Here is an 18567-nt window from a genome sequence, read left to right as displayed (position 1 = left end):
TTCATCATTCATCTATCGACTTAAAAATCCCCTCTAAGCCAAGCGGACCTCTATGTTAATGTTGTAAGAGGTAGAACCACCCGTACACTGACTCGTGAAATCGACTCCCGGCTGAACAAGGACCAATCGTGAAGAGCATGTCCAAAACTCGGCAATTTGATTAGTCCCCCACAAACACTGAAGGCCCAAGGGGTACGAAGTCGCCGGGATAATCTTGCAGACCAAGATGTTGGCCTGATTCGCTGTCGCTTCCTCGGTCGACATGACACGCACGTAGTTGTCTGAGTTTCCGTTGACGTTGGAGTAAGCACTCTTTCCATTGGAACTTCCAGGCCCGTTGACGGGTTTGATTTCGCCTGTGCGTTGGTTGAGGGTGAAGGTCAAGTCGGAAGATACGTCGGCGGTGAAGTCAAGGAAGTATTTTCCAGTGCCGATTTGGCTCTCTAGGTTGGTGAAACCAACACCGCCGATGGGGGCAAGGTTGGGATCACCGCTGTCGTGTGCGATAAGGTAGATTGTTTCCAGTGGATCGGCCGCCTCGGTCTTGGTGCTGATCTCGGTCTTGGTCTCAGTAGCGATAATGTTGTCCTTTACTTGCGTTCCAACAACTTTGTTGATCTTCTCAGTGGTATAGGTCTCTTGGACAACTTCTGTCTTGACCGTCTTGGTGGCATAAGCAGTTGCGATAGCAGTCTTGATCGTAGTCCTTCGTGGAATAATAACCTTGTGGATGACTGAAACGATCGTCGTTCGTGGAAGAGTGACGGTTTTGCTGGTTACACCAACACGAGAACATGCAGAGGAGTACTTGGCCGAGTTGCTGCACGCGCTGCTGGCGTAAGAAGGAATGACAGGCGCATTGGCTGCTCGCTTCCTGAATGGGGGATTGACGTTCTGAGCAGTGGTCGTGATTGTCTTTGTGGTCTGCTGGGTAACTGTCTTGGTACCATCCATTGTCACAGTAGTAGTGATATCAATGGTAACGCTCTGTACGACAGAGTTGGTCCTTGTGGCTGTTACGCGCTGTGTGCTAATTGCTGTAACTGATTTCCGGACTGTCGGGATGCTTGTTACAGTCTTTGTTCTATAGATAGTGCTGTTGTGCCATTTCGTTAGCTGTTGTGACACTGTCCAAATAAGGGTGGTTGTCCTTACGCTTTCTTGGGTGTCACTGTGGTGTATAGATAGGCTTTGCAGTCAGATGCATATGTCTTGCTCGAAACCCCAGTAACGGCTGTATTGAGTAAGTTAGCCAGTGCGCCCCTGAGAGATCATAGAATATGACATACCCTTCAAGCAAGAATCAGAGTTGATAGTTAGGGCGTCAGCGCCTGACAAGGCCATGCCCAAAGCCACGAAATACTGTGAGAATCTCATTTTTGCAATACTGGCCAATCCAATTTTCGCAAAAGAGGAAACAAAGGAGAAAACTATCGTCGAGTCGTGACACACCGAGTAATTAAATACTGCTGCCCCAATGCCGCAATTCCGGTGGTATGATAATAGATTGGTCGAGACTAATCGGACATATGCTGGCCCTTGTTTAAAATTATCGCTGCTAACTCCAGTTGGCTTTTCTAAACGAAATAGAACCAAGATTAGTTAAGCTAACGTATTTAAAACGACATAATTCGAAGCGCTATTAATTTTCCAGACAAAACTATCGATCATTATAATGGCGCTATTCGGAGCTAACCATGCCCTGACAGGTCTTGGCTTTGAATAGCTGTCACGAGTTACCCGATATCTTTCAATGCGAAGCCTCGTTCAGCTGTTTTCTTTTCTCCTCCCGAGACTCAAGAATGCTTTCTATCTTATGATTTAGATCCACTCCATCCATATATCTTGCCTCCATAATTACTTCCCTCGGTTCCGGAGCTCTAATATAGTCAACGCTATTAATGGCGCGTTGGTGCATCTCGTCAACAATATCAAATAATCCAGCCATACTTTTCCTCCTATTCTGATCAACGGCCAGCATATCTTCGTGTATTATATCCAACAAATCATGAACGTAAGGGCTGCAACCCGGCTTATTGTGCAAAGAACCGATCCACTGCCAATAGTGTCAGAAAGAGTTTGTGTCAAATTCCTGAGTTGGGAGACTTACCTTGACGATCTGTTCTTTTATCCAAAGTCTGTAGCCCTCTCCAGGGCCGAGCCAGTGAATATCGAAGTATATATCGGTCTTAACCCCCGTGATATAAGGTGAAACCAGGATCTCTTTGAATCGTTCCCTGAGTTCGTTTGCCCCGAGGATCCAACAAGTCATTTCAAGTAACACACAGCCTAGACTCCACACATCATATGCTCTGGATATCTGGCCATCACGAATATCACACTCAGGTGCTCGATACCTGGGTGTGACAGGCAAATCGGCTCCAGGAATAATGGATCTGGTTTCTTCTTTGTGAGCATCTGCAATACCAAAGTCTGAAACGACAAAGACGCCTCTTTTTTCCTTCCGTGACCTGAACCATAGGATATTGGCAGGTTTTATGTCGCCGTGTCTGCCGAACATTGCTTCTGTATCCAGATGAATCTTTTGACCTTGGTGGATATGTACTAGGGCGGCTAAGAGATCTCGAATTTGTCCCGACAGCCATAAGAGACCTTCCCTGTTGGCAGAAGCTGGGTTAACAAGCGGGCCGGGGTGGATTTTCCAATACATAAGTAGATCGTATTCGGCAGCTGGAAAGATGAAGTGAAACTGGTTGTTGAGAGTGTATGTAGCCAAAAGCGTGATGATGTTTGGATGGTTTAGGCCACTGAATCGTTTGAGCATTTTCAACTCTTTGTTCGACGTGCCTTTCTTCCTGTTTGTGTTTTTCAAAGACTTGACGGCAACGAAGCTATTATAGAAGCCAAGCTATGAGGTACGAAAATTAGACTCTCGTAAAGCAGCAAGGCCCGAAATGAACATACCTTCTCGAGTAACGGGGAAAAGCCATGTGATTCTGAGTCAATCTTGTACTTGACAACCTCTCCGCATCCCCCAGACAGTGTCTCTTCGTGTACTCCATAGCTGTCTCTACATAATACCCAAGGAAGCATCTGTCCTTTGGGTATATCGTAGTGCTGAGCCTCGTAATCCTCCCCCAGTGCAAAGAACCTCGGCGACGATCGAAGTTGGTTAATGTTGAAATAGTCTTTCTGCATGTGAGACCACCCCAACCTCGCCATGCAAATCTGCACAGTAAGATGATACTCAGATCCTTGTACCAGAGGAAATCTTTCGTCATGCAAGTCTGCGTCTATGAAAGCCTGAATATCGCCGGGTCGCTCCACGATAACTAGTATTGCAAAGACTCGGAAAAATGAGGTTTTTTCGGTGCCCAGAATTAAGCTGCTATAGGCTTCCGCATCCTCCAGTCCTATCTTGACGGTATGAAGTTGCCGGATGATTGTCTCCCGTGTCATCAACCTTTTTAGGGTTGGATACGGCCAGAAGAAGTGGTTCTCTCCGTTAATGTGCGGCACCCTCTCTCTCCAAAGTGCGTCACTTAATAATAGTTCGGGGCCTGGCGCGCGTTGTGTAGAAATCGATATAGAGCCCATGATCGCTCCACTATCAGATATCGAGTTGGTGTTGATCCGAATGGCGGCTCCCAGGGTGTGGGGAAATTCGCCGCAGGCCAAGTCTTCCAGAGCTCGATAGTGAATGGTGATGACCGGGGGTTATCGTCGAAAGCTTCTTTGAGATTGGGAGTATACACTAAAAAGACAAATGTAAGGGCTATCAGGTCTCAGTATTTCTCAGTCCTATGTCACGTATATATTCTGATAAGCTTGTTAATGCGTCCTATGTATGCTCAACTAGCTTCTGTTAGTACGCCTCTATCATGACCGGTGAGTCTCAGTCGGTGACAGGGGTGGCTGGAGGGAGACATAAAAGTTGAGACTCGGGCTGGTAGTAGATCCGGGGATGCCAGTCTCATATTTTCTGTCCCCCAAAGGGATGGGGTCACTTGGCCTTGCTTCGACGCGAGTTTGAGTGCTCGCCTCACTAACTCTATCTGTCTGACGTCAGGTCAACGTACGATTGCGGGGGGTATTGACTCGGAGTTTACTTGTTTAACTTGTGTAACCACATTCTCTCCCATATCCGTGAAGATATATGCCTCACGATCAATCACTCAGGTTAGGTCGGCTGATTGATTGGCTAGGCCTTCCGAATGCTAAATCGTTGACCACTGACCAGGTACATGGAGACTATGTCCGATCACCAGTGGGCCGCACATTTCGGGGACCGAGGCTTACCACATGACACCCTGACATCACCCACCATTCAGACATTCTAACGTAGGACTCTTTGGAGCTAAGACACATCGGCAAGAATATTCAATCTTAGTGAAGTACATACTTCTTCAACTGCCGCTTCCCCGCCTGCCATTGATCAACAGCTTTACCAGACATATACCCATCAATATATATATCGCCCACATATCTATACTCACCCTGCGTCCCCTCTGCTCTCAACAATATCGGCGTCGAACAACCTAGTGGCACAACGATTATATCACCGGCAAGCATGAACCCGGATCCCATCGCAAGCCGACGATTCTGTGTAAGACAGAAACATCTCCCCATCATACGATCCCCAAAATGAATTTGCAGAAAATGCCTCCTCATTTCAGCCTTGACCTCTGATGCAGTTTTCAAATAATGAGCTAGTCTCTCATCGAGCCTGATGTACGGTAGACGATCGCGAAAGAGGTTCGCAAAGACATGGCAGATCTCTGCCTGCCATCGACCTCGGTCATATTCCGATGGGATTTGACCGAGGCATATCGTCGCTGCGGAACATTCTTCTGCCATCTGTATTTCCTCCTTGGTGCGACCTTCCACAGCGTGAAGAAGTAGCGCTCTCCAGTGTAGGAACGCCATGAGATAATCTCCCAGGTTACAAAGCGTTCCGACAACGACGCCTTTGCTTTGAACGATATCGATTTCGAGACCTGAAATTTCAAGCTTGTTGAGGCGTTCGTCGCGGAAGCGGCAGATGGCTTTGCTGGAGCCTGAAGCTGCGAAATTGTACTTGAAGCCCATTGCTGATGTTTGCGGTATGTGTGACCAGTCTGGGACGAATGTAGGAAGGTTGGCGGTGCTGGTGTGAACAGGGAAGTGGATTGCTTCGCAGATAATGTCGAGCTTCTCAGTCGTCTTGAGAAGAAAGTCGACAATCTCAGTGTACACATCCTTAACGGAGAGATTGTAGTCCGCGCGGAACTCGTCTCGAATACTGGCTGGTAAAACGCCGAGGATTCCGTACAATTTATCTCTAGGATCAGATGCGAGCTTTCTGCGACAAGTTCGTAACACCTGTAGAAGAGCCTCTTCGCCATCCGACATGTGGAATTTGAGATCCGGTAGACTAGCGGGCCCTTGGTAGATGAGTGTCTGAACATAGCTGAACTGATCAGGTGAAGTTACTAGTCTCCTCTTGAGTTTGTCTTTATTGTTGAAGTTAAGCTCTCCTCGACGTTGGCTGAATAGAACTGAAGCACTCTGATATTTCTTCCACTCGAGGCGAGTCGAGCCACAGTGAACCATTATTCTTTTCGCGTTGAAAACTTCTTGGACGACCCACAATCGTCTCCAGTACTCTCTCCCAAAGAGTGATATCACTGCCAGAAGGTCACCGTTTTCGGCGCCAGCTGCTAACAGTTTAGAAATATTGCTGGAATCAAAAGGTTCACCTGTAGTCGCTATGGCATCGAGAAACCTGACAGCTCGCGCGCTGTCGTTTTCTTCCGGACCAAGCCAGATTGCGACGTTATCAGCATTGGAGTAGATAAACGGCATGAGCTGAACCTGCTGACTCCGCTCATCTCGGTCCTTTTGGTTGATGCAGAGAGCATCTGCCCACACCAGCACAGAAGAGTGCTTTTGTCGAAGCGCTTGCAGTGCTCCGTGGAGGCTGACAGCTATCGGGATCAAACAACCTTCAATCTCGATCTTCCGAGTGTCACCGGTATCTCCCCAAGTGTAGGAAATAGCCGTATAAGGAGGAGGTTGTTCCAGAGAAACATGGATAATCTCGCACTTGATCATCGTTTTTCTCTCTGGCAGTATTCTAACCAATCTGATGGATGCATCTTCGATCGGCCTGTACTGGTAAGACAGCTCGCTAAAAGATGATGCGGCTTGTTGATTTTGGAGTAGCTTGGGGCTCGGGCTGAGGGCAGCCTTTGGAGTAGATGGAGATAGTGGTGGCAAGGCATTATAATCGTATGGATATGGCGTGAACTTATTGTTGTAGCTCGTCTCTGGAATTACCGCGTATTGCTGATTTGGCGCATGTGGTGGAGGGACGTCGTATCGGCGACCTTTGCCTTTGCCCGCCCTCAGAGGCGGCGGGGAAGGGACTCGTGCTTCTGCGGAGACCTGCGCCATGACTATGGGTTGTGCTTTGAGCTACTTAAAAGTCACTTGAAGTGCTTTGCGTCAAATTCCAGTCGTTTGAAATTGCAAAGTTGAGTGGTTTCAGCTGAACTCATGCTTGTGAGCCTTGGAGTCAGCCTGTGGCTTGGAACGGCTGCATCCTATCAAATCGCTTGAAAGCGTCTTCAGCCTAATCTGGAATAGCGTCAGATCTGGGCATTAGTAATTAATGAGTGAGTTAGGAAAGCAATTTTATAAATTCTTGTATTCTTGCTAATGCTTTTCGACTTTCTCACATCTCGGGTTGATATAAAAAGCTATCCACATCAAGCTGTTCTGCTAGATCTAGCAACTCGCCAGGCGTCAACCCTGCCATGGCATTAGCCGCAAAGAGGTCCCATCCTGTCTCATCTGAGACATGTTCCTGTAACTCTGGTTCCCTGCTCTCCTCTTCCTGGACGTTGCCATGCTCCTCCACTTGGGTCTGTATTTCTGGCGTTACGATATTACTAGCTGGCGTCAGAGCAGATAACTTCTGTTCCAGCTGCTCAAGCTCTACTTTACGCAGAGGAGCAATAAGACTACCTTTCGCAATAAGAGTATCAAAAACGTAGCGAGCATCATCACGCCATGAATCATCTGAAAGAAGAGATGGGCAGATTATGGGGATGAGGTGGAGGAGAAACGCTGACGATGAGGCATACTCTATTTGGAAGGGCAGAAACGCCTCTGCGACAAATAATCAGCTTCATAATTGACTTTCAAGACGATCGTACTTACCGATGAGGTCTTCATCTGCCAAGGCACGGAGCGTCTTCAAAATCGCCTGCGCTGAGCTAACGCATGACTGTATAAGTGATGCAACCGGTGGAGATAGTGATAAGCCATGGGTCATAAGTTGTGTCTTGGACTGTTCGATGTGCATATGCAAAGCGCACATTATCTGCGGCCTTGTTGTGAGTACGACGCACTGGAAGCAGGTCAGTTCAAAAATTTCAAGTTCGGCACTGCGCTCTGAAACCTACGTGGTGATATTGGAGCAGAAGTCTTGTTGCAATTCGTGACGCTTTACTAATCGAGTCTCGGAAATGATTGTTGATAATATTGTTCAGGTCACGGTTTAGTTCGGCCAAGTTCCTTAGGATAGACTGCGTGTTGCTAAAAAGGGTGCCGTCATAGTCTTTACCAACACCGTATACCGCTTTAAAAATGTTAGCATGCATTTCATGGTGATTTTAGTGGGGGGTGGCACTTACTCCCCAGTAGTCGGGCTATTAACCGAGCAAGCTGCACATGAAGGGTCAGACTCAGTGAGCTCAGCGAGCTGTCCGCCTGAGAAGGTAGCTTATTGGTGATATCTTCGTCTCTTATGGCACTCGTTGCACCAATGAGAGCAGCGAACTCTTGATCCAGCATATAGACAACCCAGAATATGATGTGGCATCGCTTAGAGTGCTGTGCCCCCACAGCTTCTTCCGGCATGTGTCTGTGAAATCCGGACAGTACACATATCCGGAGAGCTTGTCCAATATGTTGATATGCTGCCACTCTCATGTCAATCGACTGAAAGTAGATGGCGGCTAGGGTGAGTGCTTGCGCAGAGAGAACAGGGTCAAGAGCAATGCCGGCCAACTCAGGCATCAATGGCATCGCCCGTGCAGCATATTGATACCCCGGCGGACTTCCATCAGGACTTTTCCCACCCAGAAAGGCCTTTCCAAAAGCTATCATGAGTAAATACTGCGCATACCACAGCTTGCACGATGCCGCTTTAGCCGAAGCATCTTGATAAAGCTCTTTAAAATGCTGAAGAAACTCAGCCTCATCTATCAAACTCGCCAAAGGACCAAGATAGAACCTCGCAGTCTGAATGAGGAAATATGCATAGTCTGACGGAGGTAAGTTGGAAATATCCGGTTGCTCATCTGGCATAAGTGGTCTCCACTGTAGTCGGAAGGCTACTCCGTCGAGGTGCCAGGGTAGAGGCTCGTTATTTGCTTCGGGGAGATGCTTGCCTACAAGGGCTAGGACTCTCCTGCAGAAGGCCCATGATGACGCGGGGCCCATGTACCCTGTGAAGATCTGTTAGTGTATGCCGATGATTGACGGATGGAAACGTACAGTATCGACCCATAGCTTGGCCGAAGACGTAGTCGTTGTCGACGAGGGGGTTCTGTCGGAAGGCCGGTTCGAGGACGTCATTGGTGGATAGAGAGGCAGCCTCGTTTGTTTCGTCGTTCTCGTCATGATCTTGAGGTGTTCCAAGGGTAAGATCTGAAGCTACTACGTTAGTCAGGATGGCAGGTTGTTGACTAGCTACTCACCTCCATCTGCAACCATGGATGCGTCTCGCGTGACTACACCGGAGATACCATAATCAGAAACAGAAGAGTGCCTTGGACGCGGCCTAATGCCATCGCCAAGAGACCCTGGAGATGGAAGTCCATCTTGTCGCCTCTCTAAGGCACGGAGGTAGCTGTCCCAACAGTTAGCCACAGCGACATAAGAGAAAACGACGAGACTTACCTCTCGGGAACAGAGACTTTCTTCTCCTCCGCCTCGTATATGCATCTCTCATTCTTCCGTCCACACCTCAAACAAGGCTGCGCCCCCGAACACTTGACCTTCATAGACCGACATCGCTTACACCTACCCAACCATGGCAATCAGCTATCGGCTTTCAACGACCCAGATAAGAACTCACGCTTTGGCGCATTTCTTAATAATCCGAAATTGACCATTCTGTGTAGTAGGCATCGTTGCGCAATTGACAATGGCTGTTGAGGAGAGGTCGGGGTGCTGTTCCGACTTAAGTCTTCTAGCTGGAATATCATTCCGGCTGGGTCTTTGCCTAATGTGGTAGCGTTCGTGAAAAAGCTTATCAGCGGCTTTGGAGGATTGGGCTGCGTTATCGGCTGCGGAGTGAAGTGGTCGGAATGAGATGCCGATAGTGGAAGCTTATCACGCGGGATTGTTAGTGTCCTATATCGGTATAACAATCCCGACATTTCCACTTGATATTTGCGTCAGTGTAAGTCGACTGCCGGATTCAGTGCTTCTGGAAGAGATCGCTGTTTCTAAAACTGGTCAGTGCTTTGATGTCAGAATTGTCATAATGACCAGGGTTTGGACTACGTTTCGCTCCGCAATTGCATCAAGGTCAGTTAGAACGATATGTCCCGATCATATCATCCAGAGGCACAGTATCTGACCTCCTCAATCCAGACCATCAACGTTACATGCACGCAAATGCCTGATAACAAACGCATCGCCCTCAACAATGCGACTGACTTCGTCAGCTGCAGCTGCAGCTAAGCCTGCATTCTCAGCAGTGCAACCAATCACCAATTTCGTGGAGACGATAGCCAACCGACCAGACTTTGATCACTCCGGCAAGCCCATTGAGATAACAAAGTCCCCAGACCCATCCTGGTCTTATGGAGATGGTGTCCGCACTGGTCAATCCCCCACTGACAAGGTCCACCGAGAGATCGACCCGTACTCGCCTGACAGATCCGTCGGGCAGAACTACCGACTTTTAATCTCTGGTATTGCACCTCGACCTGTTGGCTTCATCAGTACTATTTCCGGCGATGGGGAGACGAAGAACTTGGCGCCTTTTAGCTATTTTCAAGTCACTGATCACGACCCCCCCATGTTTATCGTTAGCTTCTCATCTCGCGTTGGGTCGGCTAAGGATACGTATCAGAATCTGAAGGATACTGGGGAATGTGTTATCAACACGGTTTCGGAGAACATGATAGAGGCAGTGAATGCTTCATCCATTGATGCTCCGTATGGAGTGTCGGAATGGGATATCACTGGCTTGACCGAAGCACCAACAACTACGGTCAGACCATCCCGTGTCAAAGAGTCGGTACTGTCTATTGAAGGGCAAGTTGTGGATATCAAAGAATTCGAAAGTCATAAGCCTGGGATGAGCAATTACGGAATGGTTCTCATCAAGGCGACACGGTTTTGGGTTCAGGAAGATGCTGCAAACGAGGATTTTAGCCACATTGAGCTTGACAAGCTACAGCCGATCGGACAATTGGGTGGCATGTCGTATGGGCGAATTACCTCAACCTTTGAGCTCCCAAGAACGAGATGGGCCGATGAGAAGCCAAAGAATAAGTTATTAACCAAGTTGGAGAACGAAAAGGCATTATAGCAAAGCGTATCCTATCTTGGTATCTTGCTGTAGAACTTCCTCTGAGATAGATAAACATTGTTCTGCCTTCAATCTTAGATCTGATCAATCTTAATCACGTTTCCATAATTTGAGCTTCAAAAGTCTTCAACCTTTGTTTCTGTCTATTATCTACCCCAGTATCCTACGTCGGAGCTCCTGTCTCATCGCCTGCGCCATATGCTGCGTCCTCTCAACAGCACCACGATTCTCCACCGCACGTCGATACAAATAATTGATACACTCCTGCACCGAACCCCAAGGTAAACATTTGTAAATCTTTGGTGTCTCGGAAGTGACTCTGTTTTCCTTGACAGCCTGCTCGTAATCCTGCAGCAGCTTGCAACTCAACTCATCGGCCATGCCCATGATCTGTGCACATTTCATAGGCACTGTGGGAAGACCAGCCTCGAGACGCTTTCTGTGTGTGCCAAGGGCCTTTTGCGCACTCTCAGCATTATGTGTCGCCAAAACGAGTGCCGCGTCGGGGAAGCTGAGGTTGGCAGCTTCATCTGGCACTCTTCGAGAAATTAGCATGTCTGCAATATCATTATATGAGTTGTCCGTATCCTCTTTTGTATCATGGATGAGGAATCGGATTTCATTCTCGATATATGCGCCGCGAACTAGCTTGATACCAACAGTCCAGCCTTCTTGAGCTGCTAGGTGGATATGCCTTTTCGCATTCTGTCTAGCGCCTTTGAGATAAGCTTGAATGGTGTTGTAAACCAGGGCATTCCCGTTCCGGTTGTGTTCTCGCATGAGGATGATGGTCCAGTCGTCGAGTGTAGGTTGCATAGCTTGTTGTTCTGCGTCTATCCAGAGTTGACATCCGCGCCTTCGAGTCTCGCTACAGATATCGTTGAGAGCTTTGTGGAGGTAGCTATTCATCGGCTTACCAGCCTGTAAAGCGTCTACGGCGATGGGTCCAGCACCAGTCACCCTGGGCTATGTAAGTTGCTGGCCATTTGCACAGAAGTAGGTTACTTACTTGACAGCCAGAAGATCACCGGCCTCGATCATATTCAGAGTATTGATGTTACCCTTCTTCCACTCATCGATCATATCGTAGCACTCTTTTGGATAGTCCTCGACGCCAGTAGTCGGGAGCTTCACGTTAGGGTCCAGGACCACATCTTTGGAGTATCCGAGAATGATGCCGTGGAAACCAAGGTTCTTGATGTACTTGACAGTACTTGACACTTCGGGAATGCTGTTCCCTGCGCAAAAGTGGTCATAAATAGTCCATTGAAGGATCCGACTGAGCACTGGGTTCTTATCTGGGTTGAGGACTGCTGAGTTCGACTGTGTGATGAGCGCGATGAATGCAAGTGACGGTTGTAACAGCCAGCGATTTGCCATTATAGTCGTCAATGCGACCGAACGAAGTAAAACCCCCATCGGTATCTTTGAGAGAGGTGATGGTTCCTCTGCCGTGGGTGCCTGAGTAGGCTTTAAAGTGGTTCTTAGCGCTGCATTGGAGATAGCTCTTATTTGTGGTTGGGCGTAAAAGCGAGATGATAAGGGCAAAATATGCCTTTGATGTTGAACGACAGTTCTGGAAAGCATGTTGAGATGATAAAGGAGTGATTGATTGATGGTGATAAGACACTTCTAGCTCTATTGTAAAACGGTCATGGCTTTCATATACTCTCATAAAAGCGCCATCCTCACCTCCCCCGCCTGGATTCCAGCTAACACTATCTACTATCAAGCTACATTCCGCCAATAAGCAAAGTCGGAATGATTCGCCGACGCTTCTATTCCTATCTCGTCACCCTGAGAGCAAACCCCGCATGGTCAAGCGGACTCTCTTCATCACAAAAGGCGTGGCGTTATGCGAAGAAGGTCATGAGGACGTGATACTGTACTCATGCAGATCTCGCTGATAAGTGCCGGGACCAATCATTCCAGAAAGTGGAGAATCAATTACGATCCGGGTTCCTTTGTATATGCATGTGTTGACTGACTTGTCAGTCTGGGTGTCGGAGCGAGATATGTAGTCGGGATGCCATCCCGACTTCTCTTGGCCTACTCCGTGCCTCTTGACTTATAAGATGACTGGTTATGTGATAAGAAGAAGGCACATACTACAATTTACCAAAGTCTCTATTAGTTGATTTTGCCTTCATCAGCCGAGAATGTTCAGATCTTTTAGCTCTCAGCATCGGCCTCTGGCTCGACTTGGTGCTCTTCACCAGCACAAGCCCAAAGCTCTGTTAGCCAGCCGGTATTTGAGTCTGTGGAACCCACCAAAATTCGAGAATGAGAAAATGGTAAGTCGGCTTAGACATGAAGCCCTTCGTACTAACATGATATCGTAGTTCGACTATGCCAAGGGCTCCCCAGAACGAGCCCAGCTTACAGAAAGTATCAAGAAGCTCAAGAGCTCGTTCCCTGTCAAGATTCCCATTCAAATCAGCGGCGCAGAGGTGAGTAACTCGTGCTCCCCTAGATACTACAATACTTATATCAGCCTCAGACCACCAGCAAGCAAATTCTTAAGCAGCAAAACCCATCAAACCACAAAGAAGTCGTGGCAGAATATGCAACCGCCACGCCTGACCATGTCAACGCAGCTATAGACGCCGCTCTCAAGGCCAAGCCCGATTGGGAAGCTCTGCCCTTTGAAGATCGCGCAGCCATTTTCCTTCGTGCAGCTGAGTTGGTAACTGGTAAATATCGCTCGGATATCGTTGCGGCAACCATGATTGGCATGGGCAAAAATATATGGCAAGCTGAGATTGATGCTCCAGCCGAGACAGCAGACTTCTTCCGTCATTATATCGACGAGGCATGGAAGCTGTATGCTCAGCAACCGAAAGTACAGACGCCTGGTGTATGGAACAAGATGGAGTATCGACCATTGGAGGGTTTTGTATATGCAGTGTCACCTTTTAACTTCACTGCTCTTGGTGCCACGCTTGTCGGACCAGCTGCTTTACTCGGGAACGTCGTGGTTTGGAAGCCTTCTGACTCAGCTATACATGCTAGTTGGCTTCTGTATCAGATCCTTCTTGAAGCCGGTCTTCCAAAGGACGTCATTCAGTTCTTGCCTGGCGAGCCCAACGAGGTCACTGATGCAGTCCTGAAGAGACCTGAGTTCGGCGCTCTGACCTTCATCGGCTCGACCAAGGTCTTCAAGGGATTGCAGAAGAAAATTGGCAACGGTATTGGGGACGAGATCTACAACTCGTATCCCCGGGTTGTCGGAGAGACCGGCGGCAAGAACTGGGGAATTGTTCACCCAACTGCAGATGTGAAGAGTGCTGCTCTCAACACAGTTAGAGCTGCTTTTGAGTACCAGGGACAGAAGTGCTCCGCCAACTCTCGTGTCTACGTCGCGGCGTCAGTGTGGCCTGAGTTCAAGAAACACCTTCAAGAGCAAGTGTCTGCTTTGAAGGTTGGAGACGTCGAGAACTACGAAAACTTCATCAATCCAGTCATTCATGAGGCCTCGTTTGATAAGCTTAACAAGATTATCGAGGATGCTAAGAATGACAAGGACCTGGAACTTGTCGTCGGTGGCAAGGCGTCTAAGGACAAAGGCTACTACGTTTACCCAACAGTCTATCAGACAACCAACCCTCGTCACGAAATCATGACACAAGAGCTTTTCGGTCCTATCCTCGGCATCTATGTCTTTCCTGACAATGAGTGGGAAGAAACCTTGACTCTTCTTGATACTACATCCAGATACGCTCTGACGGGTAGTATTTTTGCCAAAGACCCATACGTGCTACGCGAGGCTCAAAATGCCTTGAAGCACGCTGCTGGCATGCTGTATCTGAACACTAAGTGTACTGGTGCAGTGGTGGCTCAACAGCCTTTCGGAGGTTCTCGTGACTCGGGGACCAATGATAAGACTGGAACTATGGCCCATTTGCAGAGGTTTGTGAGCACTAGGACGATCAAGGAGGAGTTTGTGCCGTTAGAGAAAGTTCTATACCTCTCTAATGAGTAATTCTTTGGTATATATATAATAAATTATTAATTATTAGGAGTACCTTTTAGCGTCGCAGTAGACCAACAGCACTAAGATGGGCGTAAAGAGCAGTAGATGTCGATATGACTACCTATCTTCAGGCGTTCGCTACAGAGGGCTGGTGCTTCTCTATGTATTCAACTGAGACACGATCCCCCGTAATGTACGATTTTGTGTAGAGCGTCTTGGTATCATTCCAAAAAACGGCGGTCATCTCCCCCTGCTTCTTGTTCCCATCTCCAGGTAGTGAACATTTGCCTTTCTCATTACAGGCTCGTGCATTCAAGAACGAGGCAATTCCCCAGTTCGGAAAAACATATTGCGTTGTGTTCAGATATGTTCCTGCTTCAACGATCCTTTATATATCTGGTCAGCATGAGACCTAGAGGGAGTAGCAAAAGTTCTCACCATTCGGCGGTTGCACCTTGAGCTGGGAAAGTGGGGCCGCGCCATAGGTTTGCAGCGTTTTGACTATGTGTGTATGTCCGACTTGTGTTCAGGTTTGTAAGCGTGGTGCTGCCATGGTATCCGTTATTTGTCGTCTTGAGAACTACATGGATGTGGTCGCCCTCTGATATGGCCAGCTTGGACGAGCTGACGTCAATAGGGTCATCGGGAATCCTTGACGAGGTGATTAGTACAGCTCTCGGAGACCAATCACCATCATCTCACCATTCGTGAAAGCCTGTATACTGGGTCGTCCCGTTTGGCCACACCGACATTATAACTCCAGCTTGCCAAAGACCACGGACGATATCAGATGATAAAACGCCATCGAGTCCGATCCAGAAAGAGGCAGTATACTCGTCGACTTCCTTATGCGGCTTCTTGGGAATCGATAGATGCGGCATCACAAGTGTGGCCTCGGCCATGGTGAAGCCGGTAGAATTGCTGGACAGGTTAAAGTTGTCAGCGAATCGCACTGGACCAGCCCATGCTTCACCATAAGAAAGCGGGTATTGACTACCGTCTTTCGCTGCGCAGGCAATGCCAAAAAGGGAAGCTGCTAAAACTTTGAAAATCATTTTGGAAGATTGCTGCGGGAAGTGTAAAGAATCAGAACTAGATGGATACAGCTGCTACTTATAAGTCCCAGAAGTGGGTTATGTTACGCTCGCACCGATACGCGGAAGAATACGAGGAATCCGACCCGCTGATGCCGAGTTGCCGACGTGGTCAATCAATGCCTCATAGGTGTAGCCACGGCTAACCAGGTAAAGAGATCACAGAATATGTAGAACTTTATTAGTCCGCCTAAAGTCACAGCTGCTCTGGTCGCCAACCATTCTAGCAGACAAATTGACACACACTTGGCAGTGCGCCACGCCGCCACGGTCTATAGATTATGGCCCATTTGCAACGGCTCGTGAATACGAAGACAATTAAGGAGGGGTTTGTGCCATTAGAGAAGGTTCTGTATCCTTCTAACGAGCAAGGTTATAAAATATTAGGAGAAGCGAGCTTCTAGCTTAACACAAAAGTTTCCAGGTTTACTCCCCGACTTTTAAGAGCTTCTGGCTCTAACCTTGGATCAGAGTTCACGATTCTGCCATCTTCCATATTCCGGAAGAAGTCATACACTTCTGGGTCATCGCCTGTAAGGTCTCGCCCCAGCTCCTCCACTGAAACGCGCTGCCATCCTACAAGAGGCTCCAGCCTAGGGTCTTCTACTGTCAGCTCTCCTGTTTCGGGGTTATGATAGCGGGTGTAAGACCGGTGTTCAGTAACGGGATCATAGAATAGCTGGGCCTGCCACAGGGACGGAAGAGGGCCCAGCAAGCCTTGCGTAGCTTCTAGATCCCACACGTAGCAGTCACTCAGAAACTTCCAGGTGTTATCCTCAGATGGACGGAGTAGTACTGGAAAGTCGCAACCGAGGACGACGCAAATTACATCGCCTGGCGATATCAGCAGAGATCCCAAAGCTATGGTTTCTCACCTACCAGGCTGTGCGAAAGTACACGCTAAACCAATACTACCCCTCTCAGTTGTGACCATTGCTCTACCTTTGGAACGTGTCCAGATGACATATTCCATCATGTCTCCGCGACTCAGCTTTGACACCGGTGTCGAGGCTGTCGAGAGAAATTCGGTTTCGAACCTATCCTTGATATGCTCAAGTGTAAATCCCTCGGTAGGACGACGTTCAATTCTTCCGTCTTGAAGAAAAGTGGCCGCAAAAGCATCCAGATAGGTGCCCCCACTAGGATACGGGCCTGTGAGAGAACATTCAGGTTCCCAAGATCGTATACTGCGAATTGCTGTTTCGCCATCGTCCCAATGATCAAAGGTCTTCTCAGAAACAGACTTCACAGTGTCGAATCGTAAACCAACTACCTTTAGTAAATTGGGCGCTTGGTACTCATGGTGTAGAGCAGAACATCCAGAGGCGTAGTGCTCTGACACTCTCCGGCCATATGGATCTACTTGAGAAAGATCAGGAACCCAAGAGGGGCAATTACCCTCATCCGGATTTCGAGGACAGCCACGCAGCTCCCAGCGGCTAAGAGCTTTGATATTAGCCAGAAAGCAGGACTTGTATAGCTCGACGACAGGTTGCTCATAATCCGGCTTGATCTCACTCGCAAACCTGGGCGGTAGAATAGCCAGTAGTCCGTATATCTTATCGTGAAAGTCTGAACACAACCGTGCTTGATATGCATCCAGAGTATGTGCCAGTGTTGCTCCGATGGGATTTTTCGCTATGCTTCTCATGGCACTGATAGAAACTCGAGCCATCGGCATTTCGTTTTTATGCAGAAGGCATGCAACTGCACGACGGAATAAAGCCCATGAAATAATTGCGTCGCCACTCTGGATGATGGAATCACGATTCGCCATGATAGCCTCTTGAACAGTCCAAAGACGGTGGAACCAAGACCGGTCGCCGAGCTTTTTGATGGCTGACCATACCTCGTCGGAAAAGGAGACTGGAACATCGTCCTTCCACCACCTGAAGTCGGTTGTATCCGGGGATGACATTATGAAACCGTTTGTTGTCTTCTCAACCTGAGATCCGATATGAGCCAGCTCAGAGAAAACCAGCCCTATGTCGTGCTTTTCGGGGCCAAGCCAGATAATAACTCGGCTACAATCCTGATAGATACTTGACATCTGAAGAACTTGAGTGGCCCTTTCGACATCGTCGTTTTGGTTGATGCAGATAGCATCCACCCACAGTACGCGCTCTTGATCTTGGTATCTCAAATGTCTGAGTGCCTTTCCTAGGTTCTTCCCAAGCTTGATGTTTCCCAGACACTCACCTGCCTCTCCCTCGATGGTAGCGACCACAGGGTCACATTGCCGACCCCAGACATAGGATAGAGCTTCGAAGACGGGTTGTGCGGGATTTACAGGTGGGAGCTCGTACAGTTCTGGGTCTATAGTTGGGTCTGGGTGTTTCCAAGTATGGACAATCCCACTTCCTTCATCACTTTCCTCATTTTCCTCATTTTCCTCACTTGATGCGTCGTCAGGCTCGTTCATGAAGATGAATCTTCCCTCGATTGTTTCAACAACATCCCACCCTGGAGGGAGCGTTCTTTGTAGTTGTTTCCGGGATAGGCGTAGTGACCTCGGTTGCTCTGGTTGCCTCAGAAGTTCATGGGAGATTCGTAGTCGAATATCTTCGTCAGGCTTGCCGGGTAGTAGATGAATTAACCTAATATGGAGTGGAGACTTGAGTGCCTGGTATTTGTAAGGCTGGTCTCGATCAGCCTCGGATTGTGGTTCAGTCATTTCTATTTTCGAGTTGCGATACTTATGATACAGGGCTTCTTTGTGCAAGCAGAGGAAGAAAGAAAGTAATGCTGTGAAAGTGAGAAAATAAGCCTAGTTGCGGCTGAAAGATGAGCGGTTATACCACCAATCAGAGACACAGCTGTCTACAGGCAGTCCTTGCTTAACCATCGTGTTTTATACACTTTTACACATGCTTTTGAACCTCTCCAAGAATATCCTCCAACATTTTCTGGGCCCACTCAAGGTCCGGAGCTTCACCTGACCACCG

The 18567-nt window shown here is 48.3% G+C and overlaps 6 protein-coding genes across 6 annotated transcripts; 2 read left to right on the top strand and 4 right to left on the bottom strand.

Annotated features, from left to right (window-relative positions):
• Window positions 1–33: 33 nt before the first annotated feature.
• On the bottom strand, window positions 34–6473 carry FOBCDRAFT_249944 (uncharacterized protein; the record flags this gene model as incomplete). Its single annotated transcript, XM_059610892.1, has 9 exons — window positions 4458–6473; window positions 4364–4403; window positions 4261–4318; window positions 2926–3378; window positions 2111–2869; window positions 1951–2056; window positions 1290–1577; window positions 1156–1234; window positions 34–1096 (listed from the first exon to the last, which is right to left on the bottom strand). The coding sequence occupies exons 1-9, from the start codon at window positions 6394–6396 to the stop codon at window positions 34–36; spliced, it is 4785 nt and encodes a 1594-aa protein (XP_059467111.1). The 5' UTR covers window positions 6397–6473.
• A 164-nt stretch (window positions 6474–6637) lies between these two features.
• Window positions 6638–9257, bottom strand: FOBCDRAFT_221929 (uncharacterized protein). The gene is made up of 8 exons (XM_059609590.1): window positions 9089–9257; window positions 8911–9033; window positions 8709–8860; window positions 8506–8658; window positions 7641–8456; window positions 7410–7585; window positions 7165–7354; window positions 6638–7113 (listed from the first exon to the last, which is right to left on the bottom strand). The coding sequence occupies exons 1-8, from the start codon at window positions 9139–9141 to the stop codon at window positions 6677–6679; spliced, it is 2100 nt and encodes a 699-aa protein (XP_059467110.1). The 5' UTR covers window positions 9142–9257; the 3' UTR covers window positions 6638–6676.
• A 169-nt stretch (window positions 9258–9426) lies between these two features.
• On the top strand, window positions 9427–10640 carry FOBCDRAFT_260130 (uncharacterized protein). The gene is made up of 2 exons (XM_031178255.3): window positions 9427–9543; window positions 9610–10640. Exons 1-2 carry the CDS (start codon window positions 9500–9502, stop codon window positions 10553–10555), a joined length of 990 nt encoding a protein of 329 aa, XP_031044142.3. The 5' UTR covers window positions 9427–9499; the 3' UTR covers window positions 10556–10640.
• A 65-nt stretch (window positions 10641–10705) lies between these two features.
• Window positions 10706–12142, bottom strand: FOBCDRAFT_132536 (FAD-linked oxidoreductase-like protein; the record flags this gene model as incomplete). The annotated part of the gene is made up of 2 exons (XM_059607892.1): window positions 10706–11516; window positions 11565–12142. 2 exons carry the CDS (start codon window positions 12140–12142, stop codon window positions 10706–10708), a joined length of 1389 nt encoding a protein of 462 aa, XP_059464741.1.
• A 572-nt stretch (window positions 12143–12714) lies between these two features.
• On the top strand, window positions 12715–14537 carry FOBCDRAFT_200686 (Aldehyde/histidinol dehydrogenase; the record flags this gene model as incomplete). Its single annotated transcript, XM_059608974.1, has 3 exons — window positions 12715–12849; window positions 12898–13005; window positions 13050–14537. 3 exons carry the CDS (start codon window positions 12715–12717, stop codon window positions 14535–14537), a joined length of 1731 nt encoding a protein of 576 aa, XP_059464740.1.
• FOBCDRAFT_159981 (heterokaryon incompatibility protein-domain-containing protein) lies at window positions 14504–18296 on the bottom strand (the record flags this gene model as incomplete). The annotated part of the gene is made up of 6 exons (XM_059608392.1): window positions 14504–14914; window positions 14967–15179; window positions 15231–15595; window positions 15671–15764; window positions 16084–16456; window positions 16502–18296. 6 exons carry the CDS (start codon window positions 18294–18296, stop codon window positions 14656–14658), a joined length of 3099 nt encoding a protein of 1032 aa, XP_059467109.1. The 3' UTR covers window positions 14504–14655.
• Between the last annotated feature and the right edge of the window lie 271 nt (window positions 18297–18567).

Source organism: Fusarium oxysporum, chromosome IV, assembly GCF_013085055.1.
Source record: "Fusarium oxysporum Fo47 chromosome IV, complete sequence".
NCBI lineage: Eukaryota > Fungi > Ascomycota > Sordariomycetes > Hypocreales > Nectriaceae > Fusarium > Fusarium oxysporum.
The sequence above is the reverse complement of the archived record's forward strand: the minus strand, read 5'-3'. Positions and strand labels throughout refer to the sequence as shown.

Excerpts from the sequence above, each read along its gene's own strand:
- FOBCDRAFT_221929 (XM_059609590.1), bottom strand. The coding sequence starts at position 9,141 with ATGCCTACTACACAGAATGGTCAATTTCGGATTATTAAGAAATGCGCC. Across the intron at positions 8,861-8,910 it reads AAAGTCTCTGTTCCCGAGAG|CTACCTCCGTGCCTTAGAGA; the intron begins GTAAGTCTCGTC and ends CTGTTGGGACAG. Across the intron at positions 8,659-8,708 it reads ATCCATGGTTGCAGATGGAG|ATCTTACCCTTGGAACACCT; the intron begins GTGAGTAGCTAG and ends TAGTAGCTTCAG.
- FOBCDRAFT_260130 (XM_031178255.3), top strand. The coding sequence starts at position 9,500 with ATGACCAGGGTTTGGACTACGTTTCGCTCCGCAATTGCATCAAG. Across the intron at positions 9,544-9,609 it reads CGCTCCGCAATTGCATCAAG|ACCATCAACGTTACATGCAC; the intron begins GTCAGTTAGAAC and ends TCCTCAATCCAG.